General features: G+C 42.8%; 1 protein-coding gene across 3 annotated transcripts in view; it reads right to left on the reverse strand.

Annotated features, from left to right (window-relative positions):
* Positions 1-993: 993 nt before the first annotated feature.
* The window catches only part of LOC116718365 (semaphorin-4B), a 63,771-nt gene continuing 43,392 nt past the window's right edge, over positions 994-21,372 (reverse strand). For all 3 annotated transcript variants that reach the window (XM_032560232.1, XM_032560231.1, XM_032560230.1), the window contains exons 4-15: positions 20,904-20,966; positions 19,519-19,617; positions 16,834-16,945; positions 15,667-15,783; positions 15,025-15,182; positions 11,355-11,536; positions 10,570-10,720; positions 8,848-9,058; positions 8,637-8,752; positions 7,750-7,907; positions 6,781-6,872; positions 994-6,099 (exon numbers count right to left, since the gene is read on the reverse strand). In XM_032560232.1, coding sequence (XP_032416123.1) covers positions 5,327-6,099; positions 6,781-6,872; positions 7,750-7,907; positions 8,637-8,752; positions 8,848-9,058; positions 10,570-10,720; positions 11,355-11,536; positions 15,025-15,182; positions 15,667-15,783; positions 16,834-16,945; positions 19,519-19,617; positions 20,904-20,966 — 2,232 coding nt within the window. In that variant the 3' untranslated portion in view covers positions 994-5,326. The remainder of the gene's footprint in view (positions 6,100-6,780; positions 6,873-7,749; positions 7,908-8,636; positions 8,753-8,847; positions 9,059-10,569; positions 10,721-11,354; positions 11,537-15,024; positions 15,183-15,666; positions 15,784-16,833; positions 16,946-19,518; positions 19,618-20,903; positions 20,967-21,372) is intronic.

Raw genomic sequence — 21,372 nt, forward strand, 5'->3', positions numbered from 1 at the left:
GGTAGATGGCGAGCTGTAAATGGATAATTCCATGGCCAAACCTTTTGTTTTTCTTTTTAAAATCAATTGTTGTGGAAGAGCGCAGGGCAGGGCAACCTGCAACAAATAAATATGCCTCGAGACTTTGGAGAAAGTAGCTGCCCGAGGTCACACAAGAGAAATTGCATCATTGGAGTGCCAACCATAGCTCTATAGACCACACTGCCAATGGAGACACACCCAACTTGGCTAGAACCAAACCAGACACTAACCGGCTAGAGAGAGATTTGACAATTGAGAGACAAAAACGTTCATTGCTGCTGGGTTTAAAGATGCAGGAGCCACATCGGATTTGGAGGTCAGGCTGAGAAATCTCTCGCTTTCTCACTTGGAATTCAGAGTTTAGATTTTTTTTTTCCTTCCCAGTAGAAAAGAATAAGATTTTTCAGAGTGTAAACTGGAACCGCACTGCTTGCTGCCCACCAAAAGTACAATATAGCAGTGAGACATAAACAATAATATTGCATTTCAGTGCCTAGATCTTGATTCAGGTTTGACTCTCAATTAAAAGTCCACTTTAATTCTTCTAGGCTTACTTATTCAGAGCTGGTGACCTTAGAGACTCGTTCGAACACATTCAGTATTTTCCCAGAATAAAAGACAGTTGAACCTTTGTGTCAAAAACACGTAATTTATTCATTTATCTTAAAAAATTAAAATAAAGTGCCTTTTATGTACAATAAAAACAACAATCACAATCTCGATAATACAAAAAAATACAGTTCACAAATTTATACACAGTTTAAAAAAAAATAAAAAATCATGCAGGCAAGACCACATTTGTCTACTAATTATTCAGTCAACTAAGCTTCCGGTGTTCAGTATGCTGAGCCAATGCTCCGTCTCATGGTTGAGGGTTTTGGAGTTGTGCTTTGCAACGTTTTCTGCTGTACTACATCATGCAGCACAAAGGATCCAGTGCTCCTAAAGTGGTTTCTTTTTGTAGTTCAGACATTTTTTTTTTTTTTTAAACGTAAATCCTGAAGAAAAAAAAAAAGAAAAAAAAAGTGGAGTCATATATATTACCTGGATTTTTAGGAAAATAAGACTGCTGTAGATAACCGGCTACATTCAAATCCAGTACAGTTTCATTACTGAGGGAGTGTGTTTCGCACGTTAATGTCACAGGTTTATCCCAGTGACATTAAACAGTTTGTAGCTTTTTAGTAATGCAGCTTAACAAGTGTGTAGTAAAAACACCGATTGCTTAAGATGCTGTTGACTGTCTCCGTGTTTCTATTTGTATTTTTAACTTTTTTTTTTTTTTTTTTTGACATAACCCAAGGCTGCAGCGTGGAGCGGCTCTCGGTTCTGTTTGTAGGCAAACATAAAAGCGGCATGGGTGATTATGTAAATCGGCTACCGACCCGTGTTGTGTAGTGGAGTTAAGTGTGCCCGCCGGGGCTACAATCACGCCATCGACCACATTTCTGTTGACGAGGTCACTGCTGGATAGTGTACAGTGTAGCACACAGCTGAAGGCAGAAAATCTTCGCATCTAAACGCTAAAGGCATTTCTTTGTGTGGCAGCGTTAACCATCAAGCACTTCAACACAGGTTACAGAGACAATTTGTTTGCAAACATTTTTTCCCCCTCCCCAAAAAGACTTGTAGAATTCCTTTTACTGTGCACCTCTGATCAAATCTTCTTGTTTTTAAGAAATTGGTTGAGTTTCAGCTAGCAGTACACAATGTTTGAGAGAGTAACTCATTTGTTGATAACAGCTGCAAATATCTAGCTTCTGTCTCTACACTACAGTTTTAAATATACAGTGTTTGCTTAGCAAGTGCAAAACCAGAGAAGTTACTATTAGGCTTAATTTAAGCTTAAGAAATAATAATTACAATAAAATGATGTTTGTAGGCCAGCAGTTGTCATGGATACCCCTAGATAGCTACAGGCCCAACCACCGTCTCAAGAAGGTTAAGGAAAAAAAATGCATGCATAAACAGAAAAAAATAAAAGCTTCGATTCAAACTGGGAATAGCTGTTTCACCATGCAAAACAGCTACGAGCTAAATTAGCTAAATAGTTTTGGAGTGATTATTGAAATAAATTAAATAGAATATATACCACTAGAACACAAATATTAAAAATATTTACTTTTTCGTCACCAAGTAAAATATTAAATATAAAAAAATAATTTCTTTGCCCTCAATTTAAATTCGTTTATAGAAGCCTAGCAAGCCACGCTAAGCAGCATCCATGAGCTAATTAGAGATACTTTTGTAGTTCAACTAAATAATATGAAGGAAAAATAACTAAAAATGAATGTAATGGCCATAATCTGCATTTTCAGTCGTGTAGTGAAGTGTTAAATATAAAAACACAAGAATAAAAACTTCTTTCTGGCCTAAATTCTAATTTGTTGACAGATGGCTAGGAATCTAAGCTAAGTAGCAACTATGTTAATTTGTGGGTGTTTAACTTAACTTTAGCAATCACAACTAAACCGAAAAGTAATGAAATTTAAAACTATAACCAGAACTCAAGCATTAAAATTACATTTTTAGCAACTCAATACAATGTGAAATATTATCCAACTTTTTAGTGTTTGTTTTAGCTTCACTAGCTAGCACAGGTAGAAGCTAGCTGCAGTTACCAATTTGTAAATTTTAACCGTTTTCTTTTTAGCTACTCAAAAATTCCTGTTTGAAACAATAAAGGATTGTTGTTTAACAATTCTGGAGGCTAATTAAAAGCCAATTATATAAAAAAAAAATTTAAACTTCTTTCTTAAAACTAAGTATCCTGTTTTGAGGTGCTTGATTAGAATCAGGTAAGGTGCTGAACGGATAGTGTGGTGAAACGTGCGTTTGCTCAAGTTGGCAGTAAAGCACTATGTCAAAACAAAACAAAAACAGAAAAATAAAATACTCAGCAGTGTTCACTCTCTAGTTTAAGACTACCTCTACGACACATCTTGCACAACGTCCCGTAACGACACACAATATTTAGCACAGGAACTGTATTTACACAAGAAACAACCTGGAAAAGACGGAACGCTGGCCATTGCTGTGCAGTATGCTGTGCCGTTACTTTGTCCACCTGGAGCAGCTTCAGATCTGCTTAGTGTTGAAAATAGCCATTTAATACTGGAATATATACTGTATTCTTATTTGTTCAACATATTAAAGTCACTGTGTATTCTAAGACACTTTGCCACATCGTAAATGATTCACACTGGCAACGTTATCAGCTTTCAATTTCTTTGGAAATATTTCATGTTATGTTTTTTTTGTAAGTCTCAAAAGGTCCATGTGAGACACAGTGCTTATAGATGGTTGCACTGGTCACTGTTTCAACTGATATCCCCCCCCAAAACAAAGTTATGCTGCAGTTCTAATTGCAGTAGTTGGATTTACATCCATGTGATTTAAGTGAAGTGAAATGTGCAAATCTTTAACCCTGATTACCTGTGCTTTCACATTAGCATTACCTTGGCTTTTGACTGAGTGTGGTGAATGCCATGTGGATAGGACATGTAACCTGGAAAATTAGGGGTGAATAAACCTTGCATCTACATCATTACTGTGCCTTAGAGAAGTAGTTGTGCCTCTTGGACTTTGCCACGCCATGCTACAACTGCAAACCTGACTGGAATTTATTGGGATTAGTTTGTGGAACCCCAGGTAAGTATGTAGCTGTGAAACTAAAGGAAAATGATACCTAGGTTTCCGAATGTTTTTCACAAATCTGTGGCAAGACTTTACATTTTCTATTCAGGTACTCTGTCCACTTACAGAGCTTAAGCTATTTTATGCTACATTGTGTTGATAAGTCTGGTAAAAAATCCCCAAAAATATCTCATTTCTGGTTGTAACATGAAAACGCATGACAGAGTTCAAGGGGCCTAAAATCACCGTACATCATGTAGTTACATTCAGACCAGTAGGGCGCCAGATTCAATCTCTTTCTTCAGGAACGTCATTTTTGAAGCCGTTAGCATAAAGCTAAAACCAACCCAAAAGTCTGTATCTCTAGCTAAGCTTAGCTGTAGCTAACACCTGCATTGTGAGAACGAAGGCAGAAGGAAAACGGAAAAGACTGACGGCCACACGGCAAGTACGCACGGCGCGTCAAATCCTTTGGCCCCCCTCACATGAAGATCGGTTATTCTGCTCAACACATTCTTCACAGTTTGCTATGAGCTAACAGTCTTAGAGAAAAATTCTCCCAAAAAAGCAAAAAAGTGGATCTTCACATTTATTTATTATTAGTGCCACGAAACTTCCAGTGGAACCCTGGCCCTGGGTTCGCCACCATGTGCTCTTTGACGTTGATCAATGCTAACAGGAACCATGAGATGGTCATGACAGGATGGCACTATTGCATTTAGATAAGACAATCAAGTTATTTCTGGGTTGGCGTTTCTTTTTTTTTGTTTGTTTTTTGGCACAGTACACATGATGGTTTCAGTCCTGCCCTGAATATATGGAGAGGTGGAGATGTTCCCCATTTCGCTATGCCGCTAGCCTCTCAATGTAAAGTCTGAAACACTGAGCATCTAGGTCCATTCGTTCACCCACATGTGAAACGTTTCTTATTTAGACTCTAAAGAAAGAGCCGCTCCAGATGAGACGGACCGCGTTTTCACCACAGCGTACATTCAGGAGGTAAACGACAGCGTTTAGGCATCGAAGCCGACGTTTCTGTTTGACCCCTCTTCTTTACGTTGCAGTTGTTCGTCATGTAGTGGATTCTCCTCAAACAGTCATTAACGTTTTTATTCGGCAGAAAGGGAACAAAATGTGCGGTGAACTTAATGACAATGAAGTACTTGTATATAACCTCCACCTTACCCTGAACTCTTGGTCACCGTGTAGCTGTAGCTTGGTTCTGTGTGCATAACAAGAGTTGTGCAAGGCTGGGCAACTGTCGATGACGATTAACGTACCAGAAAAGATGCCGTTGTTTTTAAAACTGCTTTCCCCGTGTCACCTCACTCCTTAGCCTGCACGCTCATAATTTGTGAGCGTCCGTCAGAAAAGGCTCAAAAGATACGATGGTGTCTGATCCTAGCAGCTGCCGTGGTTTGTTATCCTTGTGGAAACCTGGAGTGTACCCTCCGCAGCAAACCAGACCGGAGTGGAAAACGAAATGACCTCCGCGACTGATCACAGAAGCAAGATGGCTGAAAGTAAAAAGATGTGCTGTGATGCAGGGAGGAAGTCAGGGTCGTCGCTCCTTCCCTCGGTGGCCCGTATCGCTCATGGGAGATGCAGGATGTCGTCGTTTTTGGGGAAACAAACAAACAAAAGAAAACACACAGAGAAGTGGCGCTCCTCATACGATGGAGTCCTTGATTTCCGAGCCCAGCCTGACTCGGGGTCGCGGGCAGGTCGGGGAGTACTCCACGTGGCTCTCCTTGGCGCTGAGCGGCCGCCGGTCGGACGCCTCCGAGAAGCTCTTGCTGTTTTCCGGCGAGGACTCGTGTGTGGGCGTGCTGCAGATGTAGTTGTCGTTTAGCGTCTGGTAGCCCTTGTGGTCCGAAGTGGAGACGGGGATGGTGTTCCCGTTCAGGGGCAAGCTCTCCGTGGGCTTCCCCACTATGCGGGCCTTCTTCTGCTGCATGTTGGGGCACTCGCCTTGCTTCAGCACGGACTTCATGTGATCTCGGTTCCTGTAGATGACGAACAGCGAGAAGACGACGAGGGAGAAGGCCAGCAGGGCGCACACCACGATCAGCTCGTTCCAGTACGTCTTGGTGTGGGCCTGCCCGGAGCGGGACTCGCCGGGCAGGATGATGGTCTCGTCCGGCACCACGTGAGGCGTGCGCGAGTGACCAATCAGGGTGGTGCTTTCCTGGCGGGGCTCCGCCCTGACGCAGTAGTTGGCCAGCAGCTGGCGGAAGCCCTCCTCCTCCGACCAGCACTCGTAGGTCTCGGTGCGGTCGGACTGGGCCACCACCACCAGGTTCCCCTCCGGGGTTTCGTACAGGAACTGGCTGGCGTCTTTGCTGTAACGCCACTTCCTCTGAGCCAAGTTGGACCGCAGCTTGCAGGGCAGGACGCGAAACGTGTTGGCCGGGACCGTAATGGTCTTACAGCGGGATCCACCTGGGTAAAAAGGAAGGAGGAGGTTGATTTATAATAGTAATGTTCAAAAGACTTCAGGTTCTTTTGAAGAAATCACAAAATACTCCTGAGACGACCAACTTATGTCAGTAAATCAATCGAAAAACTAAAACTCTGATATAATTCCATGTCATGTTTAATACCAGATTTGTTCCTGCTGCAGAAGTTTCCAAAATTTGCTTAAAAATATATTTATTAATCTTGGCCTAATCAATCAATCGAGTTTACTTATATTGCGCATTTAAGCAGCGAGGTAGTTCAAAGTGCTTTACATCATAAAAACACAAGAATAATGACTTACAAAATCAACATACAGTCAACACTTGTGAAAACCAGCGATTAACTTTACATTTTGACAAGTTGGAAAAAAAGAAAAGGTCTCTCGTGGCTTAGAAAGGAAAGTCATTAATTACTCGTCTTGTTTTTTCTGGCAGCTGGAGTCTGAAACTTGAACTCGGCAACATTTTCTAAATGCTAAATTATTCAGCTGGTATATTTGTTCACAAGTGCAGCATTTGTTGACTCGCGCAAGGCTTGCTAGCCGTCTTTGTGCTCAGGGCCGACACGTTATTTCAGGTCCAAGTGCTGGTTGTTTGTCGAGTTTGCGAAGTGACTGGCGGGACTTAAATTAGAGACCGCTTCGTCGGGGCAGAACACACTCACGGGAGGCTGCTGGTCTGGCAGATCTGATGAAGGGAACGGTTGAGTTACAAATCGCTGATGTGTCCGCCTCCTCCACGTCCTGCTGCCAGTGGCTGGAAGAAAACATACCAAACACAAAAAAACAACAACAAGGTGAGGGCAGGCAGCCTGGAGTAAGAGGTAACCTTTCATCACCAACTCTTTCAGTTTAAGAGCCACTTTTATAGCTTTGTCATCACGACTCAGAGCACAATGTTCTTCTAAAAGCAGCTTTTCTTTCCAAGCGTACGACTGAACATTTGATGCTTACGTCATAAAAATGTCTGGGTGAAAGGTTCACAGCAATGACAAGATTATGTGATTCTGATCTGGTGACATAAACTGAAACTATTTAGTTATTTCAAATGACATTTAGAGACGCAACGCTCAGGATTTTGGAACTGATTTCTGATCTCTGATTTTAAAATGTAATTTTGCTTTCTTTTCAAGAGCTATAATTTAAGATGATATTCCCCCCACCCCCCGATTATTCTTTTGTGAGTCATTACTAACCATGTTAAAAGCAGAGGTGATGTCACACTGTGTGCGAGCATTTTGCAATCACTGCAAAAATACTATGTTTAAATAAATAAAAACAGCAGCAAAACACCACAAAAAGTGAAAAATAATTACCATTACACACGCTTTTACCTTACAGATTCATCTTTCAACAGATGTCATGAAACATGAAGTTAAATTAGAAGGGGGCTAAGATGATTGGTCAAAATTCAGCAGAGTTGCAGTGATGTGGAAAGAACGTTAAGGTGATTTGTCACAATTTGTAAATTATGACTGAACTTACAACAGCCGCGATCGCAACTTCCTGGAATGCCTGTTCATTGCTTTTTTTTTTTTTTTTGGTTACAATTTTTGGTGAAACAAAGAAAGTGGAGACGACATACTTCCATCTCTTTTCTCTTTTAAAGTGACCGTCTGTGTGGGACTTCTCACCTGTCGGGCGGCGCCATCCTGACATCCCGGCACAGCCGCCCCGTCCAGGCACAGTACGGATCTCTGGACAACACGCACTCGCCGCAGCTCAGGTAGTTGGAGCAGTTCGCCACGGGAACCTCCACCAGGCCCGAGTGCGACGACACAAACAGCAGACCCTGCAGAGGAGGGCAGAGAAGAAAATGAGCTTTCAGAGTGTGCGTGACACAAGAAAGTTAAACGCAGGGCAGAGGAGGCAATCTGCTTTTGGTTATGGGTTTCTGATTTCCAAACAGGAACGTCGTACTGAAACAATTACTCCAGATAAACAGAAGAGTCTAATCTGGCTAACGAATCAAGTCTGGCCAGCTGGTTTCAGTTTTCACAACGCCGCGATCGTGTTTCCAGACATGCATGTTCGCGATGTCGGGGCTGGAAAGCTCTTTGTTCGCAGCAGTGACAGTTTTCATATCAGCAATGGAAAACAAACGAGTTCCCCTCAGTCCAACTCAGTTCACGCTCTTCACGGTCCGGCTTTTCCATCTCTGCTGAGCATTTACTCATAATAAATATTCTTGGTTTTATTAGAATTATAGAATTGCAGATAAGATTGCAGTTTGGCAGCTGTGACCCGGAGAGACGTCTTTATGCAATAAGGAGAGTAGAGGTAATGAAATTTAGCTCAGAGTGCAACAAACTCTCCTCCAGGCGCCGCTTTAGCTTACAGCAAATTCAATGGGAAAGGCTGCTGTGATGGGAACATATCTGGAGTCATTTCACCTTCTTATCAGTGTAACCAAAAACATTACTAAACACTTTATATAAACTGATGGAGAGATTAATACAAGCCTATTACGGTTTAATTTTACCCAGTTTCTCCATTCGTTCATATTAGCGACGTGACGTACCCTCTGAGGGTCCAGCTCAATGTGCTGCACGGGCTGCGGCTCTGCGAACAGAACCATCTCCTCTATGATGTGCATCTTATCGTTAACGTTGATGGCCTTGTGAAGCTTTCCATCATCTGGAAGAGAGGAGAAGGAGGAGGAAGGAGAACAGAGGCGTTAAGCGGAGAGGGTTTCCAACAAGGCCGTTTATTTTCTCCTCTCCAAGCGGCACCTGTTCCGATGAAGAGGACGTCGTAAGCCCTCTCCATCCCCTGGATCTTGTGCACAGCAATCTGGGTGTAGCGCACGCTGCGTTTCAGCAGCAGGGGGGCGCTGCGGATCACGCTGTCCATCAGGAAGTGGTCCTTCACGAAGTTGAGGACTTTGTCGGGCATGTGCAAGGACGACTGGATGCCCATTTGCCTGCCGTGGTTCGTCACGCACTTTGTGGAGGGAAATGTGAGAAGTTACAAGTTATGAGTGATTTGCAAAAGCATTCATACACCTTCGAATTTTGTCATGTTGCAACTAGAAACTTCAACTTATAAGACAATTCAACACAAAGTTGTGCATAGTTATCAAGTAGAAGGAATTTTGACACCCCTAAATAGCCCTGCTAATCCATTAACAGCACAGCTAATTTTTCGATTTAGCACTTTTGCCAAATCTGAAAAGCTTTCCTTAAATTAAGTTTTGTAGATAAATTCTGAAGCACAAATTTATTTGGCTGCTTTCTAACCTTGCAGTTGAATAAAGGTTGACGTCTGTGTTGAAGTTTTGGTCACTGACTTAATTCAAAAGTAGTTGGACGTTTATATTCATGCTCTTATTTTGAAGTGGGTGAAGACTGTTTACGTCATAGCTCCATTTCCTCTCAAGTTCTCTCCATTTTTATTTCAAACAACAATAGGAAACATACATGACCAAAATGAAACAGACAGTAGAGAACAAGGTACAATATCTAAGGGCAAAGTAGAACACAAAATTACACAGTCAAAATTAAACATGAGCTCGAGGGTTGTAGTCTTTCAAGGGCAGAAATAATTTGAATTTTGGCGCTTTAGCATTAGCTTCCGCTACTCAGTGTTGGTGTAGTGCCTTAGCATTAGCAGAACTAATGATTGATTAGTGCTTCAGGGTTAGTACTTCTAACTTCAGCTAGCTGTGCTAACAGCTTCTAATTCATAAACAGACTTCAAAGGCCTCAGAGTTTAGGTTATGAACAAAATCAAAACTTCAAGTATCTCAGACTTCATTTCATCTGATGAAACTGATGGATTGGTGGGCTTGGGCTGGGATTCATCTTCCAGAAGAACAAGGACTCCAAACATACAGCCAGAAAATAAAACTTCACAGATTGCTAACTGTCCAATCAGATTCAGTGTCGTCTGGTTTGCAAAGGAAAAAAAAAAAAATCAAGACAAAAACCAAATTTCTAGATGAGCAAAGACATGGCAGCTATACTTGCAGTGGCTCCAGAAGTGGTGGTGGGAGGCCGGCTGAGATCTTAATACAAACACACACCATATTTATAGATTTTATTTAGAAAGATTTTTAAGACGACGTATCGTCCTCCTCTCACTTCCTAATTATACATGGTGGCATGAAGTCCCAATAAAATGGATTGAATTTGTGGTTGCAATGGGACAGAATGTGAAAAAGCTAAAGGCCCGACCACAAATTACTCTTTATAACAGAGAGACGCTAAATATATATTAGCCTGTGGCTTTTGGTTGCATTCAACCATTTTGGTGCCATTAATTAAATTTTAAAAAGCAGCCAATTCAACCGTTTGTTGCTCCTTTTGAGCCTGTGTCTACTGATTGCCTAAAGAAAGTGGTCTAGATAGTCAACATTTTGAAGGTTTGAGTCATTTAGTGCCACAGTATTTTTGCCTTTTCGTGCGTCATTACTGCTGCGATTTTAAAAGGCTTCTAAAACTAAAGTGACTCACCGCTCCGGGCCGCGGCTCAGGTACTGGGTGGTTGTAGGTGTACCACTGCTGGGTCTCCCTGTTGACCTCTCTGTAGCGGCCGTTGAAGGCAGCTTCCACCTGAGCCATGCTGAAGGCACACACCGCAGAGCTGCCCGACGCCCCCTTATACCTGAGATTTAAAGAGGCAGTATGATGCGTTTTACAGGCACATAGAGCCATTCTATGGCACAATAAAGTTAGTCATTTTAAATTCAGTTACTATACAATGCTACATATATGAAGCATGAGTTGAAAGAAATTTTAATTCCTAATTTGACACCTTGAAACTGGGCCTCTGTGTCTTTAAAAACGTCTGCTCTTTCTGAAACTCCTCCTTCAGGAAGTCGTCACAACGTGACTTCTTTATTAACCCTCTAACAATGTTTAGAACAGATTTTAACGGAGAAGCAGCTCATATGATGAGCTCAGCAGATGGGCAGTTCCACCAGGTGTTGGCTAATTGGAGCTGGCTAGTCTGAAGGAGCTGAGTGAGGGGGTCGCGGTGGATGCATGCTCTGCGAGGCGGAAGCTCAGAAGAGGAGCTTCGTCCTCAAAGGCGGAGTTAGATCCACCCAGGGGTTTGGTTGCATTAAGGAATTTCTTAAACTTGCACGAAAGAATCATGTTTTTGATCAGGAAATAACATTACAATATGATGTAAAGCTAAAAAAAAAAAAAAAACCACCGTCAACTTTACGTAATACTGCCCCTTCAAACAGAGGAAAGCAGACGCACAGAACCACTGAACGCATCACGAGTCTCACCACTGGGAAGTGAAGACGCCGTAGAAGACCGTGCTCTCCCAGCTGTCTCCGGTGGGCTTCAGGACAAACATGTCCTGGATGATGTTGAAGGGGAAGCCGTCGTCGGGGAGCGAGCACAGGAGCTGGGCCTTCAGGAAGGTGGTCCACTTCTTCTGCAGAACCCGCTCACCTCCCCTGTCGCCCTGGAAGGAAAAGTTGCGGAATATCACTGGAGGTTTATTAATTCGGCGAGCGCCTGATCTCTGCTCCCTCTGACGGGGTCTGCGGAGCTGTCGGTGATAAGACGGGATGGAGGTCAAGAGGAGAGAGGTCGTGTCAGGCTTAGAGTTTAACTCTCATCAGATACCAGCAGGAAACGGTGTAGCCACTGTGGTTGGAGCAGCAGGTCTTGGCCTCTGAATCTGCTGAATTTGGGCTTAAGCTGCAAACTCTTAAGATTTAAGAGTTTAAAGTTTAGTAATTACAGTCCATCTACAGTCTTATATTGTTACAGCTAATTTACTGCAGTGCAGCTAAACCTTGGAGAGAAACACAAGGTGAGACATGCAGGTGCTTCCAGTCCCTGCCTCTGTATTTTCCACAATCCTTCAGCTGCTTTGAGAGATTTGTAGTTGCATTTTTAGACATTTGCATTTTTATCAGAAGACCCCTCCCACTGAAAAACCGTCAATAGGAAAATCCTGATTGGAACATATGACTATAACAACATTTGGATCAAATCCGTGTAAGTCATCCTCTTTCCTTTAGCGGGTGCTGCTGAGGTCAAATGATTGAAAACATTGGTTACTATGGGCTCTTTAATGAAATAAAAGGGATGGACAGCAATTAAAAACATGGATTAGAGGTTTATGGAATTTAATAAGTGGAAATCAAAGTTACAAAACATTTAAAAAAGAAGGAGTACAGTGTCATGCTGGGAAATTGTTATTTATTTTTCTTGGGGAGGACTGATGCTGTTAATATTTACAGCTTTGAAACTGATTGGGTGTTTCTCCTTACGACGACTCCTACACCGAGATGAAACACTCATTCCCTCTGAGTTTGACATAAAATACTCCCATAAGCACTTCTCATTTTCAGCTTGTAAACATGAGTCTGAAGGACACTCCTCCACAAACACGGCCAGCAGGGAGAACATATGAGCAATCGCCTCAAAATCCGAGAAACTACTCCTGCGTGACGGCTACGAGGAGTAAACCACCTGAGATGAGACAATAAAACACAAAGAAAAAAAAAAAACAAAACCCTACAACAACCATCTGGCAGCTGCAGAACCCGGCAGCCAATCAGGAGGCCGTCCGTCTAACGAGCTGACTGCGTTCCTCCCCTCAGCTGTTGTTACAACGCTCTGCTTTGTCATTCATTTCAGCCATGGCCTTTCTGGCAGCTCCCCTCCAAAAACAAACAAAACAAACAAAAGAAAGCAGCACTGCGTTACCCAACTTTGAAAAGTTCTGATAAACGAAGGCGTGTTCAACACTTCCATATCGTAAGGAAATGCTCCCCGGCACAAGCCCCTCCCCCCACAGTTCCTGAGTGAACGCACCTGAATAAACACCAGGAGGAGGGAGTGGGAGAAGGGAGGGGAATAGATGGGGAAAGAGGGAGAAAACAACCGACTGTAAGCTGCGAAGTTTGCCTGCTGAAACGGTAGTTAGAATAACGTCAAAAAAAGCAGTAGAAGTTTCCTTTTTGTTGATGCAACCTGACAAGAAGCCCGTCTTCTTTCTAAGCGCATGCTGACGTGAGTGAGACGACGTATAAAACCAGGTTCCAACCTAAACTAGGCTTAATAAACGGAGAGAGATGGAGGATTGTTATGCTTTCTGCCTGTTCACAGAGGAGCGATGCAAATGTCTGCTGCACCAATGACTGAGATGGACATAACCATAACATGACATAATAATCAATGTTTATTGATCTTTGAGAATACACTTCCATTATTACTCCATTACCATTATATTATTAAAAATGGTCTAAAAACAACATTATTATTGTTTATCGCAATAACTTCTGGGACAATTTATCATTGACAGGCTTGCATCTGCTTAAACTTTCCTTTAGTGTTGCAGTCGTCCTTAAACCGCAACAATCGATACAGAGATGAAGATGGCGGGGCCATACCAGAACGGAAAGGAGGAACGGTCCAAACGGAGTCCGGTGTGGGATGCAACACACACTTTATGTGGTTCTGTTTTGATATATAAACACTCGACCATCTCTTTAAGTTATTAACTTAATAACGATCATTTAGCCGAGATGCATCGGCGTGTTATGAAACTGTTTTTTTCATTTTTTAGACTTTTACGTTATGGAAAGACAGCCGGCCGTCTTGATGCAAGAAAAAACTCAGTTTTTTAAGAAAATGGCTGCTTATCAATGAATCGCTAGTTGATCTATAAGATCAATTATCTTTAGATTAACTCCTTATCATATACATTTCCTTAGTGTGCTTCAGAATCTATCAGATTCTGTTGGGAGTCGGTTCTCCACCATCGTTTTGCCTCTTGTGATGTCACCCCAAATACACACAAATAAGAATGAGCCATTTTCCTTGAGTGTCTTTAGTATATTTAGCAAAGACTGAAAATGTATACTTTATTACCCAGCTGAGCCTTTGGAGGCAGTGTAAAAAGTTGACAAAAGCACGTTCATTTTTATGACTCATCTCTTTTTAAACAACACTCGTAGACGTGTGAGCAAACCAAGCAGGCCTACTGTAAAGTGGCGTCTGAAAAGACGTCAAAGGAAAACGACAGCAGCTGCATTCCAGCAAAATAAAAAGGTGCTTCACAGAGCAGAGAAAGCTATTCTTCTCTCTGCGTCGCACAGTTGAACTGCAGCGAGTCGCCACAGTCTGCCAATGATTTCCATATATAGAAGCCGGGAGGTGCTCTGCTGCTGGAGGTGGCGCAGCCCCCGACTACCAGAGCCTTGCAGGACTAAGTCATTAGGCTGTCTCTTGAGATTACATGCTGTCTCCGTGATTCCTCACATCATCGCCTCCGCCAAAAAAGAAATAGAAAAAGAGGCATCAGTCAGAAACAGGGATGCTGAACGGGTGTTTATCAAGCCGTTTTGCATCCCTGAAGACGGAGGAAAAGAGGTAAAAGTCTGAAAAGGTGGACAGATCAACGTAGAAGAAACAGCTAAAGAAAAGGGAGGGGGGGGGAACGGGTAGCCAGTTTGTATGTTTTCCCTGCAACAGAAAGACGGGGAAAAATAAGAAAAAAACCATTTCATTTTCCTGCAAGCACCCTTGAATACTAATAACTCCTGCAAAGCTCAAAGGGCTGCTGGTGAAAGGCGAGGAGCCTGGTGGGATGGACGAGTGCAGCTGACATTGCGAGGGAGATGGAAGGAGGGGGGAAGATGACATTGCAGAGAAACTGGAAAGAGGGAGGAGGAGGAGAGGGGTGGCGATGATGATTCAGACAAGAAGGAACAAAAATCTGCTGAAAACATGTTTGTACAGAAAAAGCTTCAACTCGCCAACAATTGTCTCCCCCTGTTACATCCACACTAGCGTGACATCTTGTTAAATGTGGACGGACGAGCTCCGACACGGGAGTGGACCCGGCTTGTTTTGAGGATTACAGGCAGGAAGTTTGAGTCTGTCTTTTGTTTTGTTTTTTTTTTTCCAAAGTCGTGCGACACTCCCGCGCCTTACCTTGCACACGCGAGCGATCCGCGAGACGATGGTGTTGTCGAAGAAGTCGAACTCTTTCCCCGCCTCGCTGAAGAAGAAGTAGATCTTGTCGTCGTCGCCCACGGGGTTCCTCGCCGGCTGGCTCTCCTCGATCAAGGCCGACCCAACAAAGACGGGATCTGACAGAAACACAGAAACAACAGAAACATTTAGTCGCACAAAGGGGTTCTGCCTTTGTCGCTTATGGACTGAACGTGGAATATTTGCTTTAAGCTGGAGGGGGGGAAAAAAAAGAAGAAAAGTTTGGAAAGTCGTATCTCAGAGTCCGGAGAAAGTAGAGGAAACAGGATGCTCTGTGTAATTGCACTCAGATGCCTCATCAGGACCACTCTGCACAGATTACCAGGAGATCAAAAGACAAGAGCCATCCTAATTGTGCGCAGCGTGCAGGAAAAAAGAAAAAAAAAAAAAAACTCCAGCAGCGGTCGGCTGATGCCGTTTTGATGTGCAAGTGCTGCTGCCGATAGGACCGATCTACCGAGGCTCGTCTTTGCTCCCATTAGTGACTTTGCCTCACTAATGACGGCTGCTTCTCAGAGCTTATCTGTTGCGGCTGCTACCTAATGGAGGACATGCAGGGGGGAATGAGAAACACACACTCACCTTGAAGCCATTTTAAAGAGTTCTCCGTCTTCAGTGCCGTTCCCTGACCCAGACTTTTGTAAATGACCGGCTCGTTCCCTTGGAAGTTGCTGACGGTTCCGGTGTACAACTCCCCGTCTGGAAGGGGAGAACAAACATTACCGAACTGATGGACCGATCAATCAGCAAGTGATCAGAACTGACCAATTTTGTCCTGATTGGGAGAGGCTCTCCAAAGTGTGAACAGCTCTGTTAACGATGCAGGTTTTCGGGATAAGTCGACTCGAAACGTTTCCCACAAATACTGTGACATATATTCTGCATATATTGTAGCCGTCTACCAGCATACAGAGTCGGCATGTATTCAAGAAGACTGAGCACTTTAAATGAAAACAAAGCACTAGAAAAGGTTTGAAGTTTTTTTCTCCAATCATTCCCAAAAGTTTAGTTGATTGTTGAAACTCCAAAGTAAATGTAGATAATTTATTCATTTTGGTCTCTTTTTTTGGGGATTTAAGTATTATTTAAGTATTTAACAGGGGTGTTCACGCTTCATATCCACTGTTACTAAACTTTAAAGTAAAACTTTATTTTGTATAGTACCTTTAAAGACCAAAAACTGGTGCCAAAACTTAGAAAAACAAGACTGCACGTCCAAAGAAATGGATTTCCAGAGTGTCGGCGCCAATAAACAGAACGATCTGACGCGAGAATAGTGCAGCAATCCGAATGTGAGGAAACAAAAGCATGAATAATTATTTCCAGTTCAATGGCGATTAGCTTGGCGAGATTCCTCAGATGTTAAAGAACCTGATGCTTGTCTCCTTTGTCCCAGACATGCAGTTTTCTGGTGCAAAGATAACCATTTCAGAGATGAACGCATCTGCCATGCACAGCTTATCAGACTAAGTGCTTTAAGTCACTGTAAGCTCTGTAACAGAGCAGGGAGTGAGGGAATAAAACCCACTCCCACAGCATCAGGGTTAATTATTCACTAATCGCATGTTAAAAACAAAAAACCCCTCTTACTCTTTACTTCCGGCTACTTAGACGCTCTGACGCAGGCAGACATTAGCAGCCACATCGCGGCTCATCGGCGAGTCAAAAGGACGGCGCTCACATCAAAGCCGCTTCCTGCCCGCTCCCGGGAGGAAGCCGTTCATGAGAAGCGAGAGTCTTACTACGTACCCACGATGATGGCGGTGGATTTGTACTCCGGGTTAAAAGGGCAGCGGCTCCGCCCGTCCTCTGTCACGACCTCGCCCGCGTCGTCTCTCGCCAGCGTAAACGTGGACGTGTTCTGGGGACGAATGGAGGGGGGGGGGGGAAGAAAGATGCGATCAGGGAGAGGCCGGGTGGCAGCGAAATGAGCGAGGTGAGGGTGAGCCCGCAGGCGTCCAGCTCATTTCCTCCACTAGGACACACACCGTACACGCCCGGCAGCGTGGAAACCTGCACATTTTACACACTTTGGCTCAGTGCTCGGCTTCAGCTTTCTAGGAACTTTGCAGGGTTATAACAGTTCAGATTTTTTAAAATTATAAATCAGTTTGGTTTTTATTAGTTATAGTAGCAGTTTTATTTGTGTTTATACTTTGTTTAATTTTTGTTGCAGAACGGCACAAGTGCCACTAGGTGAAGTATGGAGTGCCATAATTTGACGACATAAACTGCTTGTTTGTTTGGGGAAAACAAAATAAATTCATTTCACATCATTTCGAAAGGCTGATCGATTCATAAACACAAGGATATATCTCTAATTTCAATATATTCTAGTTGGTTTTATAAACACACAATACAGTCTCAGTTAGTTGTAGTTTTCCCCCATTAATTACCGTTTTTATTTATTTAAATTAACGAAGACGTTTTCTCAATTTCAGTTTTCGTCGGAGCCAACACTATTAACTAAAGCCAAGTCATTGTCATAGTTTTTGTATATGTCACTCCTCTTCATTTGATGGCAACATTTTATGAGATTGTGATTACAAACCACACTTTAACTCACGGCTGTTACAGCGCGAACATCTCATACTCGCCCATGGCCGACTCATTTTCTAAACTTATAGCAACAAACCCCAAGAGGAATCCATTTAGATCTTCATATCATCAGATGTTCATTCGCCATCTGATAAATATCGCCATCATTGATGAATGTTTCTTGAATGAGAGGTAGAAGCGTAGCTCCCGTCTTTCACCAAGTCAACGACGGCGTGCAGCAACAGGTTTGGGAGGGGCAGCACTGTGTCACTGTCCGATCTCGTGTGCCGTGCGATTCAACAGCTCAAAGCACAGTCGGTGGTCTGGACACAGTTCACAAACAGATGAAAGACTAAACTTCTGATGGTTGAACACACAGCTAACTAGCTTGATCGTGATTCAGTTCTTTTCCTCCAGATTTTCCCAATTTCTTTAAAACTGGATGTTTGATCTCAGGATCCTTTGATGGCAATTTATTTTGTTTTTTAGGCAGTAAACGCATTAAACGGCATGTCCTTTGATGAACTTTGTCTCGACTTCAGCAACAATAACTCTGGTTAGAGACGCGTAAATGTCGGGAATCGTTCAATCGCTTCACATGTTTTGGGTCCGAAGCTCCAACCCTACTTGAGGAACACATTCCCCCCCCCCCCATTTCATAGTCAATGGTAAGATTAAAGTGAGCACTCATAAAAAACCAAAATGACATTATAGTTCTGCTAAGTGCATCTGTAGGTGGCTTGCACAAAAGATTTTCTAGCAAAAAAACAAAACAAAAAGCTTCTTTTCTTTCAAAAATAATTTAAAACCGAGGCTCTCGCACCAACAAATCTACAAACTCACAGCAGAATAGATTAAGAAGCGCTCAGTCAGAAATCCACACCTTTATTTGTGTTAAAATGGTACGATGGGACATTTAATCACCAATCACATCTGAATGCGAGAACCTCAGTCAGCTGTTGAATGAAACGGAAACTTCTGCAAACTGAGGAAGGGTTACAGTAACATTATAGCCGTCAGTAAGAAAGTTACTGACGGCTGTAATGCTGTTTTCCCCACATCTAAACAGCACTTTGATGTGGGTAAGTTGCAGTAATGACAACTTGTTCCCATGATAGGGTCTGACAGGAACATACAAGTGGCGCCCCTGGCTCGGGTCGACACTCTCCCGTCTCTTCCATATCAGATGTTTTACTCTGAGCTTGTTTCAGTTTGTGTCTTTCATCCTGATTGTTTAGTGTCTCAGTGTCCTGTTACATTTCTCCTAAAGTCCCCCGTGTCTGTCTGGACTAGCGCCTTCAAAAACAAACTATTCATCAGTGGTGATATTCGGCATCTCGGGGACTATATTGTTAGAAATGATTAGACGGAGACACACACACACACACACCCACACACTGTTTTGTCGAGTGCTTCTGTAGGCCCAGAAAGGACATACTGGGTGTTGGAATCCCAGTTCAGGGCCCAATGTCCTGCCAAGTCATCTCCAATCCGAGCCAGGCCGTGTTTTCCCTCCACTTTGACGTCAAAGCCGGGAGGTTAATTCCCTCTTGTTTAAAAGCAGAGCGGCCTCCAAGCTTAGCTGAAGCACTAACAGTAAAAGTCGAGGTCATGTCTTCTGATAGTCGCCTTCACTCCTGCCATACTTGATAAATCCATTTCTTTCTTTCTGGGAGCTTCTGAACCTCAGCAGGATGTACTTTTATGTGGAGAAAAATCCAACAAGGACTCAGAGGATAAACGCGACTGAACTTATCTTTAAAAAAAAAGTCCAACTTCAAGCGTGCTATAGTAAAAGGAGGAAAAAGTTGTTTTTTTGGGGGTTTTTTTTGCTATACGACAGATGTGTTCACTTCTGGATGTGAACAAAGGTCAGACTGAGAGATCGATACTTACTATGTAGGCACAGACGGGACTGAAGGCGTAGGTACCACACACATAGAGATGAGTGCTATTGAGCCGCAGGAGAATTTTGATGTAATTGAAGCAATCGGTCTGGATGAAAACAAAAGAGAGAGAGCGGTGAACGTAGAAAGTCAAAAGACATTTCAACAAGCCGCTGAAAGAATTTAATCGCTGTAAAGTTACAGTCCGAGAGCAGATATCGACGACACGGCCACGCTTCACACACGGTAACTTTACATCGATATTCTGACATGTTTCCAGTCCTCAGTCTGATTTTTAAATGCATTTGTACAGCAAACAAGCTTTAAACATGGAACCCGCAAAAACTGCAAGCCGGTATGAAGAGGCAGGGAAGAAAGGAGGGATGAATGGACAGATAATAAATGAAAGGACAGATGATTTATAGATAAGAAAAAAACTCCAACAAATAGATACTGAACAGTTTAATGGTGGGTGGATGAAAAAGAAAAGAGTGATGGATGGATGAATGGACAGATGAATAAAAAAAGAGGGATGATGGACAAATGAGTGAAAAATGGATGTATGTATGGACAAAAATAGAGGAATGGATAAATGCATAAAGAAGAGGGATATAAGTATGAACAAATGGATAAAAGAGGAATGGATGTATGGATAAAACAAGGGATAAATGAAAAAAGAGGGATGATGATATAAATAGAGGGATAGATTGGTGGAAAAGGCCTGGATGGATAAAAACATCTGAAAGACAGATAATGGGTGGAGGAGTAGACGGATGGACAAAGATGGATAAAAAGCGAGTGATCAATCATCAATCAATCAGTGGATAAAAAAGTGATAGATGGAAATTAGACGGATGGACACTACATGGATGGATGGATAAACTGACATCCGGACAATGTACCATCAGACAGTCTGAACAAAGAATGAATGATGAATGGACAGAAAAAATGCTAATAACTTTCCACGCAAATCCAAACCCAGAAGACTTAAATCTTGCACTTCTGCAGACTTTCTCTATCCGAGTCGGTGCTTCCACAGACCGTTTGACAGAAACCGTTCCTCAAACGCTGTTGGGAAAACCTGTCTGCTATACAGAGCAGTTTGCCTGCAGAGCTTTGTGTAATACAGACAGAGCTGTGCACTGCAGCAGGAGGATTACAGAGGCTTCTCACCCAGGGACACAACAGCTGGCATGACAACAAGCTAACAGACAGACTGAAGAAGAAGAAGCCGTTCCCCCGGGGAGCCTGCAGACTTGATGAATCTGTTTGTATCTGCTGGAAAGGTTTGTCAGCTCTCTGCTCATGTTACTGCCTCACATGTGAAACAAATAGCAGATCGCAAGGGGAGACCGAACACACGGTGAAGGAGTTCATTGTGACTGATTTTCTTACCTCCAAGTTCTTTCCTTTAAAGCTGCACTCGTCTCTTTTTCCGGCAGGAGTTCCCCACGTCACCTGAGACGGGGAAAAAAGGGAGGAAAAGCTGAGTCAGTCAAATAAAATAAAAGGTAACCAGAGATAATAGATGGATGGACCAAGTGGACTGAACTTTGGCTCATCTGCAGGACACATTTTCAGCAGTTTATTAAAAAAAAATAAATTTAAGTAGGAGGTTTTGACTAGACATGGAGAGTGCAGGCTTCACAAACTCAAACCTAAAGACTTTTTAAGACCATTTAAGACTATTATGAATGGGATTTAAGACCCATTTCTTCACATATTTTAAATGTACCAACTTCGTCCAGCCAACTGGCCATAAATTTTAGCTTGATAAATGCAAAAGAGCTAGCTAGCTAGCCAGCTAGGGTATGCTAGCAGTGAGTTACACTTGAGTCACAGAAAACAGTGATGACTGAGTGTG

The sequence above is a fragment of the Xiphophorus hellerii genome, chromosome 4, assembly GCF_003331165.1.
Source record: "Xiphophorus hellerii strain 12219 chromosome 4, Xiphophorus_hellerii-4.1, whole genome shotgun sequence".
Taxonomy (NCBI): Eukaryota; Metazoa; Chordata; class Actinopteri; order Cyprinodontiformes; family Poeciliidae; genus Xiphophorus; species Xiphophorus hellerii.